Source organism: Aquarana catesbeiana, linkage group LG02 (assembly GCF_042186555.1).
Source record: "Aquarana catesbeiana isolate 2022-GZ linkage group LG02, ASM4218655v1, whole genome shotgun sequence".
In the NCBI taxonomy this organism is placed as follows: Eukaryota; Metazoa; Chordata; class Amphibia; order Anura; family Ranidae; genus Aquarana; species Aquarana catesbeiana.
The window spans coordinates 190898964-190921667 of NC_133325.1; the positions used below are offsets into that span (position 1 = coordinate 190898964).

At 41.7% G+C, this 22704-nt stretch overlaps 1 protein-coding gene across 4 annotated transcripts in view; it reads left to right on the forward strand.

Moving 5' to 3' along the window:
- NCKAP5L (NCK associated protein 5 like) overlaps positions 1–20001 on the forward strand; it is a 119844-nt gene extending 99843 nt beyond the window's left edge. For 3 of the 4 annotated variants that reach the window (XM_073614087.1, XM_073614088.1, XM_073614089.1), the window contains 6 exons: positions 7750–7854; positions 11361–11526; positions 11609–11675; positions 13971–14273; positions 15864–15979; positions 18739–20001. In XM_073614087.1, the coding sequence (XP_073470188.1) occupies positions 7750–7854; positions 11361–11526; positions 11609–11675; positions 13971–14273; positions 15864–15979; positions 18739–18969 (988 nt within the window). In that variant the 3' untranslated portion in view covers positions 18970–20001. The remainder of the gene's footprint in view (positions 1–7749; positions 7855–11360; positions 11527–11608; positions 11676–13970; positions 14274–15863; positions 15980–18738) is intronic. The other variant, XM_073614090.1, reaches the window with a different exon arrangement.
- Positions 20002–22704: the final 2703 nt, after the last annotated feature.

The window sequence follows — 22704 nt, forward strand, 5'->3', positions numbered from 1 at the left end:
GGGCCCTGCTCAGAAGAGCTTACAATCTAATAGTCTTTAAGGCCCAACTCCAGGACATTGAAGGCACGCCTCCTTCCCACCTGCCTCTAACTGCTGGTATGAAAAAGGAAAAACGTATCCAAATACACGTTTTACTGACCTGAAACCACAGTCACCTGACACCGCCGGCCTAATCCTTCTCTCCTCTTCTGTTTACGTCTATTAGGGGTCCTCCTTCAGGTGTCCACATCGCTGCCTGTATGATGTAGACACCTTTGGTGAAGGTGGCACTTCCAGCAGCCACATCCTCTTATAGGTTCCAGAGGCAGAGGAACTCGTACAGGGAGAGAAGGGACTGGTGCCCAAGAACTTAAGGAGCAAGGAAAATGCCTAGACCCCAGGGCATGAAATTAGCTTGGATGATAGAGGAAACTGTCATTGTGCTCAATTACACTGCAGGATGGCTTAGGAAAAATGGTTTCGATTTGAAACTGAGGAGTAATATAATTGATGCACAGTGCACTATTGTAAAGTCTTGTGTGGGTTTTTTTTTGTTAAAATAACCATCTTTATACTTGCCTGCTCTGTGCAATGGTTTTGCACATAGCAGCCCCAATCCTCTTCTTCTTGGGTCCCCCCGCCGGTGCTCTTGGCTCATCCTCCCCTGCCGAGTGCCCCACAGCAAGCTTCTTGCTATGGGGGCATTCGTGCATGCCCATAAGAAAAACAGAATGGGGCTCGGCCCTGCCCCCTGCTCCCTCGTCACTGGCTGTGATTGACAAAAGCGGGAGCCAATGGCTGCTGTATCAGCTAATGAGGGAGAGAGCCTTGGCTCTTGTGCACATCGCTCATTCAAGATCCAGCTCAGGAAAATGTTTAAGGGGTGCTGCGGGGGGCTTCATGCAGAAGGTTTTTGCCTTACTGCATAGGATGGTAAGCAAAAAAAACCTTCTGCCGTTACAACCACTTTAAATTTCTTCATTTTTTTTTTTCTGGAGTTGGGCTTTAACCTTTTCTCTGTTTCACCCCGCCAGTAACTGCTTTGTTTTGGTAAAAATATTTTGATTGTGGATGCAATTTTTCATATGTATTTGGGATTCAGATTTGTATACATTTCTCTCTACTCTCTCCCAAAAGTGCTGTGTGGTAATGCATGTGCGCATTTTGAAGCATTGAAATGGTATTCATTTTAAATGGCACCCCAGCACACTTGCTTTGCAGTGCAACACAATGCATTGTAAAGCACTACCGATCGACTTCTGTACAATCGCCCTGCTGGAAAATTTCCTCTCGATCTATAGTTTGCAGCGCTGATCAGTGTGATCTGATGGCAGGCAAGCCTCTCCACTGTCAGAATACAATGACACAGCGGAGAGGATTTAATCGGGTCAGTTTTTGTCATTCAACCCCCTGGTTGAACAAAAAAAGACTTCTCAATTGCCAGCTTTAGTTTTTGATATTGGGTCTTGACTTTCCCTTCATGGCTAATCCCTGCCAAGCCGTGCTAAAAGAGAACCTAAATCAGCAAGGGGAGCAGAAACAGCTTTTCTGGCCTTGCACACGGGCGCTGATGCCTGTAGTTTGTGAATAGGCCATGTATTTGGCTTAAGCCATCAGGCGCTGTGTGTAGGCAGCCCATGTAAATGTATAGGGAAACGGCGGCTGCATGGACACAATTGCTCGTCCCAGTTTGAAAGGGGTGCAAGTGAGCAGCCCCATATACAGTGCGTGTTCAGGGCCATTCACCCAAATGCCTGTCACATTGGGATGAGCATCTGTCCATGCAGCCGCTCCATCCTCATACACTTACATGGGAAGCCTGCACAGCAGCTGGCAGCTCAAGCCACCCACACACTACCCATTCATGAACTACAGGTCTCATCATCTGTGTGAGTGAGGTCCTGGGCATGATTAAACTTATGAAATTGTCCATAGAAAATGTAACGTGAAAGTGCAGTGTATTTTCTGTAAGACAAACTGTCGGACTTCTCAATATTTTTAAAGTTTAACTCCAGGAAAAGGAAAAATGTTTGCTTGTGTTGGTGCTACCCCCGCAATGCAAGTGTTGAGTTCTTGTTTACATTTAGGGGGCCTCCAAAAGCAGTTTTTATTTACCCGATCGTCTGCGCCCACAGGCTCCCTCCAGGCTGTAAGAACGGTTCCTGCAGCCTTTCCCACCTATGCTCCGGATGTTGAAGGTCATCTTGCATCATCAGGTTGCAGAGGTACAGGCCCTTGCAGAAGCATAGGTGAAAAAAGGACAGCACCAGCTGCCAGGAGGAGTGGAGGATCAGCTGAATAAAACTGCTGTTCCTGGTCCCCTAGACCTAAACGAGTGTTCAATTCTTACAGTGCGAGGGCAGCCCCACTATAAGGGATTATTTTTACTTTCCTGGGAGATGGGCTTTAAAGGTATTTTATGTGCTTTTACATGCTTGGTGTTATGTATTCTTGTTGTAAAACTAGAGATTGTAGATTCTCTACAATGAACAAAATTGATTTGTGACTTCTATCAAATTTAAAGGTTCTTTAAACCCAAAAACAAAAATGTTATATTGTATGCAGAACTTGTATTACAGAAGTAGTAGTTTTAGTAGTTGTTTTGGGCCCTGTAGGATATTAAATGGGAGCTCCTTAATGTTGACACAAGTTTTTGTGGTGCTCCTTGTAAAATCTTTGCAGCCAAAAATGCACACTCATCATATTCCGTGATCTGTAAGTTAATAATTTATCTGTAATTTGCCAAGTTCTCCTGTTAAGAAGCGTGTTCCCTAACTGCTAACTAACATTAGGAGGTGAAGTGATTAGCGGGTCTCTCTGTTGCATTGAGGAATGCGTTTGTTCGAAAAGCTGCTGTGTAAGAATGCTGCCACTCACATAATGTTGGTTTTTAAAGAAGTACAGCCAAAGCTCATTTGGCTGTAGTACTTCTGTGGATCGGTGCAGGTCATTCTGCAATCCTGTGACCCTGTTTTTAGCAGACAGCTGGCTGAAGCCCGCTGTCAGGTGACGTCATAGAGCCGGTCTAGGCTCAGGAAAGATCGCAACCATATGGCCGGGATCCGTCCACAGGCCTGGACTGATACCCTGCTTAACAACTCATCAAGCCGCTGAGAGCCTGAGCCGGCCACTCCTGCCCCCTCCACATCCCAACGCTCCAGTGGGGGGGAGGGGGGCAGAGCAGACAACGGTAACTGACAGCTGCTGAGGGAGCCCTTTGAACCGAGCGATCGGTGGTGTTTGCTCGGTTCTCAGCGTAGAGCCGGTGGGGGACAGATGCAGCATCGGATCCATGCTGCTTCCATCTAGGTTAACTATGATTTAAAAAAAAAAAAAAAAAATTTTTGTACTTTTAAAGACTTTTTTTTTAGGAATTGTAATATTTACTAAAATGTTTTGCTTCATTTACAGAATACAAAAATAGACAGTTTAAAAAGTGTGCGATAAAACCTGTAGAAACTTATGATGTACATGGCATAATATGTTTAAGAGTGGAAAGTAACCCAAAGAGTACAGAAATGCAGGCTTAACAGTGGACATAAGCAGTTCTTATCAGCAGATAAAAATTATTCAGTTAAACAAGTCTAGAAAAGCGGTGAAAGAGCAGGTCAATGAAGGAGATAGCCGGGGGGACCAGATTTTTTTTTTTTTTATGCTTCTTAGAACAACCCATATGTTGATATGTTCGTTTTTCTCTCTTTTTAAAATGGCATTAACTGGGTTAGGCCATTGGAAAAAGGTGGAAGGACCAGGAGATAGTCAGGGCTTAAGCAGTGAGTTGATGTGCGAGAAACCATAAATGCACCAGCACTAATTGTAAATGATGGTGGTACTACATTCTCAGGGAGAATGCTTAGGAGGGCAATCTTGGGGTCAAACGGCACTTGAATAGAGCACAAGTCCAGAATAGTTTGAAAGACAGCTGATCAGTATCAGAATAATTTTAGGGCATCGTCGGCGCATGTGAATTGATGAGCCAGCAGCACTAGAGCACCTGAGGCAACAAGGCGAGTCGATCCTGCTCCAGGTGTATAGTTTTTGAGGGGTACAATATATCCTGTGTAGAATAGACAATTGTGTAAGTTTAGGGGAAGGAACCCTATTTTTTACTATGAGGGAGAAAAGTATTTGATCCCCTGCTGATTTTGTGCATTTGCCCACTGACAAAGAAATTATCAGTCTATAATTTTAATGGCAGGTTTATTTTAACAGTGGGAGACAGAATAACAACAAAAATATATTAAAAAAAAAAAAAACGCATTTCAAAAAGGAAATTCATTGATTTGCAATTTAATGAGTGAAAGAAGTATTTGACCCCTTCGCAAAACATTATTTAGTACTTGGTGGCAAAACTCTTGTTGGCAATCAGAGGTCAGACATTTCTTGTAGTTGACCACCAGGTTTGCACACATCTCAGGAGGGGTTTTGTCCAACTCCTTTTTGCAGATCCTGTCTAAGTTATTAAGCTTTCGAGGCTGACGTTTGGTAACTCGAACCTTCAGCTTCCTCCACATATTTTCTATGAGACTAAGGTCTAAAGACTGGCTAGGCCACTCCAGGACCTTAATGACCTTCTTGAGCCACTCGTTTGTTGCCTTGGGTGTGTGTTTTGGGTCATTGTCATGCTGGAATACCCCTCCACAACCCATTTTCCGTGCATGGCTGGAAAGAGGTTTTCTCCTAAGATTTGATAGTACATGGCCCGGTCCATCATCCCTTTTGATGTGGTGAAGTTGTCCTGTCATCTTAGCAAAAAAACACCCCCAAAGCATAACATTTCCACCTCCATGTTTGACAGTGGGGATGGTGTTCTTGGGGTCATAGGCAGCATTCCTCCTCCTCCAAACACGGCAATTTGAGTTGATGCCAAAGAGTTCGATTTTGGTCTCATCTAACCACAACACTTTCACCCAGTTCTCCTCTGAACCATTCAGATGTTCATTAGCAAACTTCAGATGGGCCTGTACATGAGCTTTCTTGAGCAGGGGGACCTTGCAAGCTCTGCAGCATTTCAGTCCTTAACGGTGTACGTAGTGTGTTTCCAATTGTTTTCTTGGTGATTATGGTCCCAGCTGCCTTTAGATCATTGACAAGATTCTCCCGTGTAGTTCTGGGCTGATTCCTCACCGTTCCCATGATCATGGAAACTCCACAAGGTGAGATCCTGCTTGGAGCCCCAGACCGAGGGAGATTGACAGTTATTTTGTGTGTCTGCCATTTGCGAATAATCGCACCAGCTGTTGTCACCCTCTCACCAAGCTGCTTGGCGATGATCTTGTAGCCCATTCCAGTCTTGTGTAGGTCTACAATCTTGTCCCTGACCTCCTCGGACAGCTCTAAGGTCTTGGCCATGGTGGAGAGATTGGAATCTGATTGCTTCTGTGGACAGGTGTCTTTTTATACAGTTAACCAGCTGAGATTAGGAGCACTCCCTTTGAGAGTGCTCCTAATCTCAGCCCGTTGCCTGTATAGAAGACACCTGGGAGCAAGAAATCTTGCTGATTGATAGGGGATCAAATACTTATTTCACGCATTAAAATTCAAATCCATTTATAACTTTTTTGAAATGCGGTTTTCTATTTTTTGTTATTCTGTCTCACTGTTAAAATAAGCCTACCATTAAAATTATAGGCTGATCATTTCTTTTCAGTGGGCAAACGTACAAAATCAGCAGGAGGTCAAAAACTTTTTTCCCTTGTTGTACCTAATTCCAGATTTGATTGTTCCATATAGGCATATACTGAGTCCCTGCCTTCCAAGGTTTGCGAATCAGTAAAAGGTTAGGGATACCAATGTTTGGATTAAAAAATGCTAATCTTCCAGCAGAGAGACTAGGGGTTCTGTGACATATAAAATGACAGTATCCACTGAATGGGATCTTGTAAAGTTAGATTTACACCTTGCAATCTGCTGGATTTGGGAGGTCAAAAAATATCATTTAGGGGTTGGGAATAACCAGATCGCCCCCATCTTTTTGGCAGTTGGAGAGCTTCTAGCCTGATTCTAGACCTTACATTCCAAATAAGGTCCATGAAGAGGCATTAGATTTTGCTATATATCTTCTGGGGTATTATGGAGGATGTATAGCAATTGCGACACTCACACCATTTTGATGAGGTTAACCCTCCCTATAATGGAGAGGGGCCTTTTAGGACATTTCTTAAACTTTTTTTTTTTTTTTCCTGGAAAATGGCTGACTTGCATTAAGAAAGAAAGCAGTAAAGCTTAGTCACTGTTTTACTGCTATAGAAGATGCATTGCATGTATATGGTATTGGGTAATGTGTCTGTCTCTGGTACATATATCTTTATGAATTAAACACAGAATCAAGGCTTTTAAACAATATTTACTGATTGTGTACATTAAAGTCTAAATCCAGCCATTTTTTCTAATGGAGCGGGCAAGAGTTCAAGTTTCTCCTAAAGCAGTATTAAATTTGAACCCAAAAATATAATTTATTTGATGTGGTGGCTCCATTAGTTTTTCTTTTGTAGGCTTTTTGCCCTCTGTTTTCCCCTTGTGATCTGGCCAGTAACGCACCTTCTGTATTAAAGTGCCTCCACTCTGGATGAACAAACAAGATATTTGGGGGGCACACCCTAAAAGATGCATTAAAGATGGTGCAGCCATAAGACCATACAGCAGAGCAAAATATTACAGCGCACACATGCAAAAAAGACGTTTACCTCCAGCAAGGCTAATTTAAAACACCTAGACATTCTCAAAAAATATGGGGATTTGGTCACACCATATTGCTATATGGTGCTAAGCCCACTTACTGCGACAAAGTACCCCATGATTAGTGGGTCCTACACTATCCATAGATTGGGAGATCCTGCTTCTCTGAACCATGAGAGCAATACACTCTTCTATATGGGAGAACTTTGAGGTCTCCACCCGTGACACACGTGGACACTAATGAGAAGTACTTAATGAGGGAGTGGGGTGCTCCACACCCAAAAGGATTTGGTCAGAATCCATACAATAGACAAACAAGATATTTGGGGGGCACACCCTAAAAGATGCATTAAAGCTGGTGCAGCCATAAGACCATACAGCAGAGCAAAATATTACAGCGCACACATGCAAAAAAGACATTTACCTCCAGCAAGGTTCTGGATGAAGGCGCACAGACACCTTTGGACAGCAGTATTGCCAGTCTTGGGGGTGGGAAGTGTTAGATGCACTAGCAAAATTAGATACAATAACAAATTGAAGCCAAACTCCATCTCACACCTTATAGGCAGTTGCAGCAACAGTTTTTTTTTTTTTTTTTTTTCCTTTTGGGATAAAAGTTTTACATAAAAGCTGACCATTTTAAACACACCTGTCAGTGTTAAATGGTCTCTCAACCCTATAACTGTTACATTTGCAGGACAGCTTGGTCTGTTGAAAAACTAACTTACTCACAGAAACACACAGTGGAAAAAAAAAAAAAAAAAACCCTGAAAAAAAAATACTAATGCAGCTATCACATCCAAGAATTGGTAAACTGCAATATAATGTTTGCTTTTGGATTTATACCGCTTTAGGTTTGTACTGCTATGTCATCATTTGGGTAGCTCTTTCTGTGCCTTTGAATTTATACCACTTTAAGTTTGTATGGCTGTGTCATGATTGGGTAGCACTCTTCCTGCGCCAGGGTTGCATCACAGCAGAGGATGTGGATGTCACTGGGACAGGAAGACGCAGAGCAATTAAAAAAAAAAAAAAAAAATGTTTTAAGCCCTCCACACTCTTTAAATGTGTAGTCATCTCTGTCCTTTTCAGAAAGATGTCCCATCATGACTCGCTGTCACCAGGACAGGAAAAGACTGTGAATCTCCCCAACAGGGACACAGACAGCAAAAAAACCCAAAAAACTGTCTACTATGGGTAATGTACAGGTTATGTTACTTTGCAGATGCAGATATTTTAGTGGCAAAGGCCCATCTATATTGTTGGGTTTTGTGTGATGGGCTGTTGTTCTCTCTAATCTGGATTTTAGCTATGTGTGCCTTTTTTATATCGGGGACACAGAGAGGCAGCTGCTGGAGAGTACATGTGAAGACTTGCATTCACACTTTCTGCCCATTGACAGACATGGTCCCCTGTCATTGGTGATTATCATTCAAGCTCAGCCAGAAGTCTGGAGGAAACAGAGGCAGCTGCCTAAGGAGTACAGCTTTTTGGCAGCAGCTTTGAACATCAACACTGTTTGATCATCTGTGCTGCACTGCTGAAAAATTGCAGAATATCAGAGAGGAATACCAATGTGGTATGTGCATGCATGTGTGCAAAGTGGCAGCTGCTGCCCAATATCATACATTGCTGCAATACAGCCAGGTGAATTCCAACTATTTTAGGTTGTTGGCATGATGGTGACAGGCTGGGGGAAGGTGTGGAGGTCAAAAGGGCTCCCTGGACACTTGCTGAGCCCCTAGGCTCCAGCCTAGGTTGCCCAGTGAGTGATCCAGCTCTGAGTAGTAAGAATTTAATTTTATCTCTTGAGTGGTGAGGTCTTCTTGCTGTCTTTCCCTGATCTCCACCTGATTGCTGATATTGTCTCTGTTATTCTTGTTCTTCTCTAGTATGAGGGTTATCCAGCAATGACCAGCAAAGTTGCACCATGGCTCAAAAGCATCACGCTGCTCTTCTCCGCCCTGTGGTATAGCTGGGTGCCCGAAGCCCAGAAGCCTACCTCTATTCCTGTTCTGTACATTAAGAAAGAACCAGGCTGCACATCAGTAATGTGGAAACATCCAGTGAGTTTAAAGAGCAAGCAGTAAGGACAAGCCGCACAAACAGGCAACCCCCCTTAACGCGGTTCATCCCCTACAGGACTTAATCATAGGGACTGTCATTAGTTCCTATTTATCGACAAACCAAAGGCAGTGCAAGAAATGAATAAACATGAAGTCCATGTAACATGAATGGTGAACAACAAAGCCCAGGAAGTAGTAGGGAAGAAGTTCCACGTGATGGAAAATAGCAGGCGCAACAGCTTTAAGTAACAATCCCTCCACCTCCAGGGTAATCGCTTCGCTCACCTCAATCAATGGACTCTTGAACTAACAGGTAGTCAAACTTGCATGTCCTACCGAATGGGTAAATGGGCGCCAGGAACTGGAAAATACCAGGAACTGGATCTCCCGAAATCCAGGACAATAAGCAGGTCGAAAGAGAGCTGTACATCATAGACTTCCACACTGCCGTCACCACATGAATTTCCCCTTGAGTACAAGATTATATACTGTATGACCAGGCACCTAAGCCGCCCCACTCGTTGGCCCTCACCCTATTTAACCCCTGTAGGAAGTAATCTGCGTGGGGGACATGGCCTCAAGTGGAAGGTTGCCTGTGCGTACCGCTTGTCCTTACTGCTTGCTTATTAAAGCGATATATTAAAGTCTTTGTTTTTTATTATTTTTTTTTAAATAAACATGTTGTTATACGTGCCTCCTGTGCGGTGGTTTTGCACAGAGCAGCCCAGATCCTCCTCTTCGTGGGTCACTCACTGGCGCTTCTTGCTCCTCCCTCCTGACGGGTGCCCCCACAGCTTGCTCCGGGGGCACTCAAGCAGGCACGCTCCCAACCCACGGCTCTGTGGGTCCATTCACACATGGAGCGACGGCTCGGCCCCGTCCCTCCATCTCCTTATTGGCTCACTGCCTGTGATTGACAGCAGCGGGAACCAGTGGTTTGCGCTGATGCCAAAAACCAATGAGGAGTGCGAGTCCCCGGAGAGGCTAGGCTCTCGTGCACATCTCTGGATCGAGAGGGCTCAGGTAAGTATTAGGGGGGCTGCTGCACATAGAAGGTTTTTTTATCTTCATGCATAGAATGCATGAAGATAAAAAACATTATGCCTTTACAAGAACTTTAAACTCAATGGATGTTTTTATGTCGCTGGTGTGCAGGCTTGTTTGTTCTTAATCAGGGGGTAATACAGAAATCTTTAAATGAGGTTCTTGAAAGATCTGTGAAGCCAGTAATTCATCTGTCACATGCTTGAAATCTGTATATCATCTTCTTCAGACTAATAGCAAGCATTCTGTATTAAATCTAACAGTGGACAGTGCAGTCTTGAGTCAGTCTGTTAAAATAGTGAAGGAAGGAGTGGGGGAGTGCCTTGCCATCCTAAGCTTTGGGGCTATTGATGCACACAGTTTAGAGAGACACAACTCTAGTCCCTGCATGCAAGGATGACTCTATAGAACACTGCAAGAGAAACGAGCCACCCTTAAACCGTAACCCTAAGGCAGCAGTCATGGCACCAGCTAAAACTGTAACATAGCCAAGGATTAAAAGATAAAGAATCTGTATCCTCATAAAGTGATTAAATCAACGGCTGAAAGTGCTCAAATAACAGAGGGTTTAATATCACATTAAAGCAGAGCTTCACTACATTCATTTTTACTACTCAAAGCAAACTGCCCCCATCCATCCATGTGCTTTATTTTGTTGCGCAATCGCTTTGAAAAACGAACCCTAGCGTTTCTGGCTGTGGAGATCTTAAGTGAGGCAGATGGTTCATGTAGCATTTTCTTCCTGGAATCCATATGCCCTTAGCTCAGGCACGCATGCAGAAGAGTGCGCTTGGCTTTGAAAACTACTCCTTCTCTGGAAGACTCCTGGAATGTATGATATAATTTGCCTAGGCAAGAAACCAGGAAGTAACTTAAAGGTAAAAAAGTTTAAAACAAGTAAATATATACTTTCCTATGGATTTACTAATGCTAGCAGCATAGGAATTAAACAGTCAATGTTGATTGAGAGAGTGAGGTTCCACTTTAACATAAATGTATGTTTTGAGGATTAAAAATAATCAGTGTTGATTGGGCTGTTAGCCAATATTTTGAGTCTGACAGACCACTCTCATAAAAGGAACAGTTTATGAGCAGGAGCAGTTTGTGCTCATTGTGATTTGTGTAATTGCTTGAGAAAAAAAAAAATATCTGTATATTGAGATGTCAGTCGTATTTTTTTATAGTGTCCTGTCTTAAAAGGTTTCCATACTGTCTGTGAAATCCAAAGCATGTCCCTGTTGGTGAAATCCCTATTCAGTGTGCTATATCAGGACAACTGTTCTCTCCATGGAGTTAGTTAATAGTGGCAAACGATCCAACACCTGCAAGGCTCGAGATTCCCTACATAGATCCACTTTTATCTAAAGAGCAAATGTATACAGAATGTTTCCTTAATATTTTCTAATCTATATGACTTGGCTTTGTTACACCTTGGTCAGCCATGCACATGGTAGAAACACTGATACACTACCATGGTGGCAATTGATGACGGGATTCTAACTCTTATTGGTACTTGATCAATTGTTTTGGTGTTGGTAAATCAAAGATATAGGCTTATGGAAATTGATGTGCATCTATATTCTCCAATTTCAGAGTGGATGGGAAAGAGCCACCTCTGGAAGGCCGTCTAGAAGGGAAGACACCTCTGCGTGACTTTCCTAGATTATCACCTGAGAACAAGGAAGTTCGACCCTTTCGGCCTCCAAGGAATGGGATGGTCACGCATGTCCAGCGATGTGAACAGAAGAACATAGATCAGGTAGGCACATGGTATATAAGAGCCAGAGATTTTTGTCCAGATCGCAGCATTGGTTCTCATATATTCTTCCTTCTCCAAACAGAACAGAGAAGTGGCTCTTCCCCCTGATGAGAGAATTTCTGAATCGATCAATTCACAGCATTTTGCAGGTACCTGAAAACCTCCTTTTGGTCCGATTTATATCATGCTATCCTCTACATACTGGAAATTTTGACGGACTATAAGCTATCTGGGGAAATCTAGTGTGTGTGTATGAATATGCTTTAGCTCTGTTTAATGCACGATAGCTGCTATTCTTCAACAGTTTTAACGTACCCCAAAGGATTCAGGTAAAAGAATGCATAGCAAATAGAATAGTTGCAGTATGTGATGTTTCCTTAACGAAAGGGAAAGTACATAAAATAACTTAAGTACTTATGTACTAGTCAAAGCTGGAAATAAAACCTTGATACTCCAGCTTTCCATCCAGGCACAGCTGTAGTGCACTTGGTCACTGATGAGAACCCCCAGCTTTGACACATGAGAGTTACTCCCAAGACCGCCTGCTGTCTCCCATGTATGGGCCTAATGTGTAAAAAAAAAAAAGTTTTCACAGCATCCATTTAGAATGAAACTCAATGTGATTACTGTAAACAGAAGCATTAAAGAGGTTGTAAGCTTTCCAGTGGTGCCTGCACACTGCTGAGAAGGCTGACATATTTTCCCGGAGTTACTTCCAGGTTCGCAGGCTTGGGCACTGTGACTGGCCAGATAAAGTCACAGCACAGGGCTCAGAAGGAACCACACCCAAGGCTGTTCCTTCAGAGCGTATGTGCCAGTGATGTCACTGGCTGCATATAATGTAAATATCTCCTAAACGGTATATGTTTAGAAGATATTTACACTACCTATAGGTAAGCCTTATTATAGGCTTACCTATAAGTAAATGTTAGCAGAGGAAGTTTACTTCCTCTTTAAAGTGGAACTATAGGCAAAACCTTTCCTTTTCATTTTGAGCCCCTGTCCCATAGTCAAACAGGAAATGAGAGGAAATCTCTGCCAATTTTAAGGGAAATGCTTGGGGACCCCCAGCTCACCAGAACTAGTGTCCCCATTGGAAGATTTCCCCTCTATTACTTTTCTGAGGACAACCTAAAATTTGGGATTTTTTAAAACTTTTTTTTACTTTCAATGATAATGGTAAACAGGACAAAGAGAGAGGGTGAATCTCCTTAATGGGGGCTTAGACAGCAATAAAAACTGACCGGTGTTCTAATCCCTCTGCACGCTATCAAAAACTAAAAAAAAGTTTTGCCTTTTTAGTCATACTTTAAAGCGGAGTTCCACCCAAAAATGGAACTTCCGCTTTTACGGTTCCCCCCTCCGGTGTCACATTCGACACCTTTCAGGGGGGAGCAGATACCTGTTTAATACAAGTATTTTGCTCCCACTTCCGGGCATAGATACCTGAGGCACCCGTGGGTATCTACGCCACTTCCCGTCCCCCACGCTGTATTCTGGGAGAGACACAGGTCCCATAAAACAGCACGGAAAAGTGGGATAGTGCAGCGCGAGTCGCGCATGTGCAGTAGGGAACCAGGAAGGCTTCACTTCCTTATTCCCTTACCGAGGATGGCGGCGGCAGCACCCGACAGCCGAGGGATAGATCAGCTTTGGGTGCCGACATTGCGAGCGCCCTGGACAGTTAAGTGTCCTTATTTTAAAAGTCAGCAGCTGCAGTATTTGTAGCTGCTGACTTTAAAAAAAAAAAAAAAGGCGGAACTCCGCTTTAAGTGTATAACCTTTTTTAACAGTTATATACATGGGGGGGGGGGACCTGTGACAGGCGTTCCAAAGTGCTGGCTATGATCACCCTTTCTGCCTCTGTGCTCCATTCATAGAAGTCATAATATTAGTTCCCACAATTCAAAGCACTGTATGAATGGAGCATGGGCAGATGAATGAAAGGTCTGTCTGCTCCATTCGTTGAGCACTTTTCACTGTGTGAACAGTAAAGTACAGCTTCTATGAGAGTGGGTGGAAAGATCAGGCATAACCAGCATTTTTGATACGTACCTGTCACAGCTGCAGTCTCATAATAACCCCCGGAGCACTAAAAGATCACAGCTGCCAGAGTATCTGGGGCAGAGGACCAAAGATGTCAACCCAACACAGTAGCCCACAGCACGTGGTTTTTTTTTTTGTTTTTTTTTTTTATTATTATTTCTCTACACTTCAGCTTTAGGACACCATAATACTACTTCCATATCCTGTGCATAGGAAACCACCACTGTTTATCTCAAGTGCAATTTTAGCCAAAACTTTTGTTTTAGCTTCAGATAGCATTGAAAAGAAAATGGACATTCCAAATTATTTCCATTCATTGTAAGTACTGACCCTGAAACTTCAAATTTAAGTTTGCCCACCTTACAGAATTCTTTTTTTTTTTTTTTTTTTCCCCACAGCTTGCGACTCACTCACTCGGACCCTGGACAGTGGTATTGGGACATTTCCTCCACCCGATTACTGTGGAGGAACGCCAAACAAAAGTGCCCCAAAGATAAAGCCTAGGCAGGAGTCTCCCTCTGTCCTTCCAGTGGGAAGGTTTTCTGCTTTCCCTAAGGTTCCCAGAAGAGCACGGACTTTGGAGAGGGACATGAGGGGTGTAGAGGAAATGTACCCCCCGGGACAGCATCAGAGTATTCCAGCATTCCATGCACTGTTGGCAGAGCCAGAACCTACTGTGGGACACAGGATGTATAGAGAAGGTATGTCTCTCTAAGTTCTCAATAGTTTGGTTCTTAGAAGTAGTAGTAGTCTATGCATGCATATACTGTGCATAGACCTTATCTGTAAAGCAAAGGGAACTGTATAAAATGTTGTAAAATCACAGCAAGCAAATAGAATTAAAGCAATATTAAACCCAAAAGTAAAAATGTAATATAATGCATCTTATCAATCATTGGATGTAGTGGTTTTAATAGTTTCATTTTTAGTTTTTTTTTCCTTCTGTTTCCACCTGGTGATCTGCCCAGTAACACAGCTACTGTATGCAAGACCCCCACTCTGGATGGAGAAACAACATACACCTCTTTTGGACAGCAACATTGAGAGTCGGGGGGGGGGCAGTGTTGCACAAACAAATAAAGCCAAACTCCAGTTAACACTTTTTAAGCAGTTACAGCAACAGTTTTGTTCCTTTTTTAAGATAAAAATGTTGCAAAAATAAAAGCTGACCATTGTAAGCACAGCTGTTGGTGTTAAATGGTTTGTCTCAACCCTCTAACTGCTGCTTTCTCTGAACAGCTTGTTCTTTTGAAAAACAGCAGACTTATGGCCAGGTGCATCAGATGAAAATAAAAGATTCCCAAAAAAGAAAACTGATGCAGCCATCCCATCTAAGAATTGGTAAGCTGTAATATAAAATATGGTTTTGGGTTTAATGCTGCTTTAACCCCTTCCCGCAGATAGTACACATATATGAAAAAAAAACCTAGATCAAGGTTTGATCTAGATCAGTGCCAGTGTCTGGGTCAAAGGTCATGGTCAGTATATTTTGGGCAGGATTTTATTTTTTTTATTTTTTTTTTGGAAATTTAGTATCCGTGTCAGTATATTTTAGGTAGGAAAAAAAAAATCAAAATGCACTCTATTGTTTCTGGGCTGTACTACGGGTACAAACAACAAATAACACACATATGTGGTATTATTGAGATCGTCAGGAGTAAGAGAATTTACTTTGGGTTGTTCTTTGCTGGTAGGTTATGGTAGTAATCAGAAATACACAGCTAATTTAAAAAAAATAAGATTTTTTCCACTATTTTTGGGCCAATTTTTCCTTTGACAATAATACCATTTACCACAAAATTAAAGTCAAATTTGTTCTGAAATAAACATGGTATATTCCACCTGGATGCACAAAGTAGTTGTGGTGATATGTATGGTTTTACTAACACATGTAAAAGTTGCTAAATTGTGCTTGGGCATTAACATTTGTTTTACCCTTAGGTGTGAAAAGAGGTTAATATTTTCAATGATCTAGCTAAATGAAACTGAATTCTAATTGGTTACATTCCTGGATATGTACTGTATATGATGTAAATCAATGGTTCTCAACCTCAGTCCTCAAGTAACCAAACAGGCCAGGTTTGCAGGTTTTCCTTTTATCTTGTACAAGTGCTTTAAATCAGTCAATGGCTTGGTATTTTGGACAGCTATTTTATCTAAGAGCAATTCCCAAAACATGGCCTGTTGGAGGTTACTTGAGGACTGCGGTTGAGAACCACTGGTGTAAATGGTAGCCTTAAATTATTTATAGCTGCTACTATAAACTTAACATAGGGTTCCTTCTAATGTAGATTCCAGTAGAGATCACAGTTTGCCACAGCAGAACAAGAACTGGACCTTTCCAAATGCCAAGATCAATGCTGGCTCTGCAGAAAGCTTCCGGTCCAGAGTACATGATCTGGAAGAGGTAAGGGGATGTTCCTTCAAGCAGCACTAATGGAAGGCTGTCATAAAAGTACTTCTCTGAGGACTGCATTGAGCTTAAGTGTGTTTTATTTATTTTTTTCTCTCATGAGGTTGTCCTAAATTGGCCATAGGCATAAGATGGTAGTCACATAATGTTCATTTTCTAGAACAGTCTTTGTCAACATTTCTACCCAAGAGAAACCCTTGAAATAATTTCCAGGTCTTGGGGAGCTCCTAATAAAATAAAAATAATTGGGGTTGGAGGGAAGTATGACCTGTACAGCGTCGGTCAGAATGCCACCCTTAAAGGACAGCTAAAAAATGACCATTGGTGTCATTCTGCTGGGGACTTATCAAGTGGCATTGGACTCAGAATTATGCAGGCACCATCAGTTGGGAAGCCAGCTTGGTCACAGCTCAAGGAACTCTCAGTAACCTCTGGAGGAAACTTGGTTGAGAATGGCTGCTCTATAACAATAGATATACACAAGTAGTTACACCCTTCATAGATGATCAGTTCTTCCCTTGAAATTGGTCAGCAAGGTTGTGTTTGCAAGGTCACTGATAAAACCTAGATATAGTTTTCTGAGCTGATCATATCTAGACCAAATGAAGAACATCTACCATTATAGTGACATGCTGCCATATTTTTGGTTCAGACACCATAAACCTTCCTTTAGCTAAATACTAATGTAGATTAGCTTTACACTTTCTCTAGCAAGAATTGTTGTTTGTATGTGCCACCATACACTTTTCCACCCTATATTTATCTGCTTGGATATTGTTTGGACCAGTGGCGGCTGGTGCTAAATATTTTGGTGGGTGCGCCCCGAGCCCATCCTTTTTTGAAGCCTATTGGAGCCTCAGGCTCTAATCACGTGCTTAAAAAAAAAGAAAAAAAACCCTGTTGAAATCCATGGATCTGGCGCCCTGCATGTAGATTAGCAGTCAGGCGCATGGAGTAGGGAGGCAGCGCCCCTGTTCCCCGTATGGATGGGCCGCCACTGGTTTGGACTCTTTATTGAGTTGGCATTGTATCAAGACAAATATAGAGACTTCCATTGCTGACCTCCTCCTAGTTCCTTTGCTGTCCCTGTCTTCACTATTGAGTCATTGACCAAGAACCAGAGTACAGATTAAAAAGGGGAAATCGGAACTCCTGATCTTTAGACTTTCTCCATGACAGCCATTGAATTGGCATTGCAGGCAACTAGCATTTTTATAAGTGGAGATCAGCAATGCAGCAATGGTAGTCTCATGCAGTACAAGTTTTCTCGGTGGGCTTCATGACCTTCAAGGTCAGCAGTTGTCTAATCTGTGTTTGAGGAACAACTGCTTTTCTTTATAAAAATAGATTTGCTTTTTTGCTGTGTGTGTGTGTGTATGTGTATATGTATATGTGTGTGTATATATATATATATATATATATATATATAAATTATAATGCATTGTCTGAAAAAGAAGTACTTGCACATTGGCTTTAACGAGCAGTTTTCGGTATACCTGAATTGATCTGTCGGTTAGCTTCAATATATAACTATGAATAAATGATACAAGTGTGCAGCAGCACTTGGTGCTTCCAAATGAGCAAGATTATTGTGTCAAAGCAGAGACAGAGATAATCACATCTCCTCTCTGCCTTGAGGAAATAAGGGAGTGTTCTGTCACCAGAGAGGAGAACGCAGAGCCACGTCTGCTGTGTTCAGGGAAAATTACTTTAATTAAAAAATAATGAGATCATTTTTATTGTTAATGCTTAAACCCTTCTCACAGAAGACATATATACTATCTAACAATTTAAATGACCACTGCAGTTGTGTACATTGACAGTACCATCAAGATTGTATATCATTTTTGTCTAAATTTACGGGCTTTTTGTGTTTTTTTTTTTTAAGGATGTGATCATTTAACTACCATACACTACATGGCTTTAGACAGTTTCTGTTGTCCTGTTATTTTTTTGATTTTATGAACGCCCACATTAAACACCCTTTTTAATCAGATCCTAACAAACACAATGGATAGCCAGATGTGTTGTAGATATGACTACTTGTCAAAAAATGCCACAAGGTTGCTATTTTATGGGCAACATAACACTATTAAGACCCCTTTCACACTGGAGGCGCTTTAGCGCTAAAAAAGCGCCTGAAAAAAAGCCTCATTTGCAATCCCAGTGTGAAAGCCCGAGTGCTTTCACACTGGGGTGCTGCACTGGCAGGACGTCAAAGTCCTGCAAGCAGCTTTTTTGAGGTGCTTTAGGAGCAGTGTATACACCTCTCTTAAAGTGCCCCTGCCTGTTGATCGGCAGTGGTGCTTTGCGGGCGCTTTTAACCCTTTATTCGGCCGCTAGCAGGGGTTTATCGCCAATGCCCAGGCACTGGCAGTGTGAAAGGGCTCTAAAACCCAACCCTAAGGAACTAGGAAAAATTTCCTTGCACTAGGGCTACGCCCACACTGCAAGGTTTACTGTTTGAGTCTAGGGAACCTATTAAAGTAGATTTATGTACCTGATCCTCCACGCTAATTTATAGCAGTTCTAAGCAGAGAGACTAGTCCATGATGTGGGGTATATACATTTATGTTAAAAGTGAAAGGTTTCTTGGTATATTTGTTTTTTTTTTTGGTATAAATCCATATTGTGAGAAATGGAATCCATGCATCTGTAGTGTAGGCAATAACGTTGCAGTGTATAATAATCATGCTTTTTACTCACATTAGTCATTGTTGACCTTCACATTGTTTTATTTTTTTTTATTTTAGATCCCATCAGAAGGAGACAGAGACTGTGACATGTCTGGGTATGCCCACCCATCAATCTGTTTCCCGGGCACTGTGGGCAGCCGCACCCCCAGCACTTCCGAAGTTGGCGACGAGGGTACAAGTGAAGCCAAATCTCGAGACAATGAGCAGGGTCAGACAGGGCTGGAGAATTCTGAATCCTTGAGTGATTCACTCTACGACAGCCTGTCATCTTGCGGGAGCCAAGGCTAATGGCGCATTCCTACACCACCTTAATAGTACAAGCTGCCGGACACCTAGATTAACACTGCAGATGTAGACTGACCATACCGGCCGCCTGTGGGTGCTATTCTATGTGGAGTCTTTGTCCTTTTCATGACCATATTGCTCCTCTAGAAAGACCTTGTCCATCCCACATGAGCCTCAATACCCCCAAGTATTAGCAACATACTAGAGTCTTGTTGCCTCAGACCTTACAGGTAAAAGTCCTGATATCCCGCGGAACTGTTGCCTCAGCCTTGCCTCGTCCTGTCCCAGTCTGCGGTGGGTCCTGTGGTTTACTCCCCTATTTCATAGGTTGCCATCGTTCTTGTATTATTTCGTTTTTGTTGTGTCATCTATGGGTAGCCCCTTTACTATGCATCTATACCACCAGCTTAATTGATGTCCTTTACAGCAGGAAGACTGGTGAAGGGGGATTTCACGGGTTACTAGATTACCTCACATCTCCGTCTCACTAATCAGTACCCCAGCTATGTGTTAATGCACTGATCCAGAAGCTGAATACCACCTCTTAATTATTTTATCAGGGAGCACGTCTGGGAAGGAAGAAGTTCTTTTTCAGCTGCCTATCTGGAGTTATTGTGATCATTATTAGGGAGTATTGACCAGTTTGACCAGATGTGACACTTGCTTCCGTGACCCCTAGATTTGTTTATTTTTATTTTTTGGGTTTTTTTTGTTTTTTTTTTTTTTTTGTTCCTTTTTTTTAATTTTGATTTATACTTGTGCTGTTTTATATAAATATATATTTTTATTTGTGTAAATGTTTAGTTTTTACTTTCCTTTTTTATGCATTGTGTTTTTTTTTATTTTATTTCGATGCTGTTGCTCTCAAGATGGTGCTAACCAGGAAAAATATTCTTCGTCAGGTTTTTTCTCCTCCTTTTCCTTATTTTTTTTTTAAATTTTATATCATTCTTTGTCTTATTTATATAAGTTATTGTGACTGTTTTTCTGCCTCGCTTTCCTTTTAAGCTAAAATTAAAAAAAAATCTAAATATATTTGAGATGTATGTGTCCTTTTTTTGATAACTGGCTTACCTTTTTTAATCAGTAAATATAATATCCAACTGGTTTATGGAAACTGATTCTTCATTTACAAATATATTAATATTTTGAAAGCTTATACGAATGTTAACTGTAATACATATGGGAACATTTCCCTTAACAGAGGGGATCCTGTCAAGTGTGGATCTGTAACTAGTAAGCCTTGTTTTGCTTAAAGTAGGTAGTAAAGTATGTATTTTAAATTTTACCTACTTATAATGAAGCTTAACTGTAGGTTAAATAAATATCCCCTAAACCTGCACTGTCTAGGACAGGGGTAGGCAACCTGGGGCTCTCCAGCTGTTGTTGAACTAAATTTCCAATGAGGCATTGCAAGGCTGGCAGTTACAATTACTCCCAGAGGCATGATGGGACTTGTAGTTCTGCAACGGCAGGATGGCCCCAGTTTGCCTACCCCTGGCCTAGGAGATATTCTAGGGAGCAGCAGCAGGTGACGGCTGACATTGACTCATGCACTTTTTTACTTAACTGCTACAACTTTAAAACGGAGGATAACACGAAGCAATACATTGCACCTAGAACAAAAGTGTATTGTATTGCAGCTTATCAGTCCTTACATGTGATGGTTGCATTCATTGTATTTCTTTTTTTCTTTTTTCTTTTTTTTTCTTTTTTTGACAAATTTCAAGCACAATACTGTTCTACAGATTAGCAGTGTGTCCCCCTAAGCTGCCCGTTTTTAGTTTGGACTCAGGTTACCTCCCCCTCTCCTTGTCTCCATGACATAGGGAAGTGGAGTTCTGTAGTTCAGCGCTAATCTGGGTAAAGATGAACGCTGCTTAAGTTTTGCACAGGAAGTTACAATTTACGGAATTTAGGCAGGATCCACAGGGGTTCTTTTTCTTGCACATATTTAACAAAACTTTCAGAAATTTAGCTAACAGACCAAAATGGAGCAAATAAAAGAAGTTCATTGTTGGTTTACATACACAGGCAGGAAGCCCTGTCTGTGCTGCTTTTTTGATATCTGTGATTTTGTAGAGTCTGACGCATGGGGGTTGACTTATGCTGGCCATACACTATACGAAAAATCGGCCAAAATTCGGTCATTTGGCCAGTTTGTTTGTTTTTTGGGCCAGTTAATTGGCACAAAATCGATAATTGTTGGGACATTTTTGAGCCAAAAAAACGAAGGACAAGTTTGGAAATTTTCTGCCGACCGAACGATAAATTGAAAGGTTAATGTGTTTGCACTAGGTATATGTAAAAAAACGAACACAAAGTTGATTCATTTATGTACAATGAAAGATTTATCGGTCATTACATGATGGCACTATCCCACAGCCGAATGTTCGTTTTTCGAAAATAGGTTCGGCTGATTTTTCGTATAGTAATGCTGACCATACACTATAACAGGAGTGGTCAAAATCTTGTACAGTTGAGCATGGTTGCCAATCCGCTTCTAATTTCAGCTTGTTCAATTAAGCTTTGGCAAAAAAAAAATGGAAGGTGATTGGTTTCTATGCAGAACTGAACCAGATTTTGCACTCTCCAGTTTTAGTAAATCAACCCCATGATGTCTAAAAACACAGATTTAGATTCTGAGTCTCCAAAACCTAAGCTACCCATAGGTCTACAATCAAATCTAATAAGAGAACAGCAGCAATTATTCTTTTGACTTATTAATACCGCTAATCTTTTTAAAGCTGGCCAAACAATGAGCAAAATGTTTCCAGTTCCTAATGAAAAATCAAAGAAGCCGGGCAGAAATGTGTCAGCCATACAGCACCTGCGATCAGATGCAGGCTCTATTGAGTATTCTAAGAACCGGCTGGCTTGTTTGAATACAATAGCTGCAGTGGGAGGTTCATCCATCTGCACCGTTTAGCGTAGATGAAGGAATCTGTTACGTTTCTTTTGTTCAGCTTTTTTTTGTTCAGTTATTCTAACAGTGTATCAAAATATATTCAATAGTTTTTAATGTCTAACCAGGCTAAAGACTGTTTTTAAATTTGCATGGAATTCCCGTATGACTCAATATATACTAATGAAAATCCTTCCAAGCATTGCCCACTATGCTACATCCAATATCTTCATTGCCATTTTGGATCTTGTAACAGTCTCATGTTTTTTGGGTTTACGCTCTGCTGCATTGGTCTTGGTGACAGTTGTTTCATACACAGATCAGATCATCAGTGTTGGGGAAGCCCTTGTCACTGCCAGCTCTTGGCATGAGCAGACTTTGACAGCTGCTGTGCAATTTGCTGCTGCTTTACTGGAGCCAACTCTTGAGTACTTTCCCTAACACTTGTGAAGCATAATTTCTGGTGGCTATGTGATACCATTACTAAATGCGGGCTGGAATTAACTACAATACAAAACATGGTAGTGGAATTATTTTCTCTTAAGAATAGATGTTTATAAAGAGAACCAGTCACCAACTGTATATTACAAAAAACAACGCAAAACCTGTCTTGCTAGACAACATTAATTTTGCTAAAAAATATGATCTTGTTCCCCCTGCCTACTTCATTTGGTTACCTTGCTATGTCACGGTGTGTATCCCCTTGAGCCACTTCATTGTCACTGGCTCCTACCTCTCTGCAGAGTCTCTCGTGTAAGAGGTAGAAAGGAGAGAAGCCAAATAACTAGAGTTGAACTACGAAGAAAAGACCTGGCTGTTGCTCTGGAGAAGGG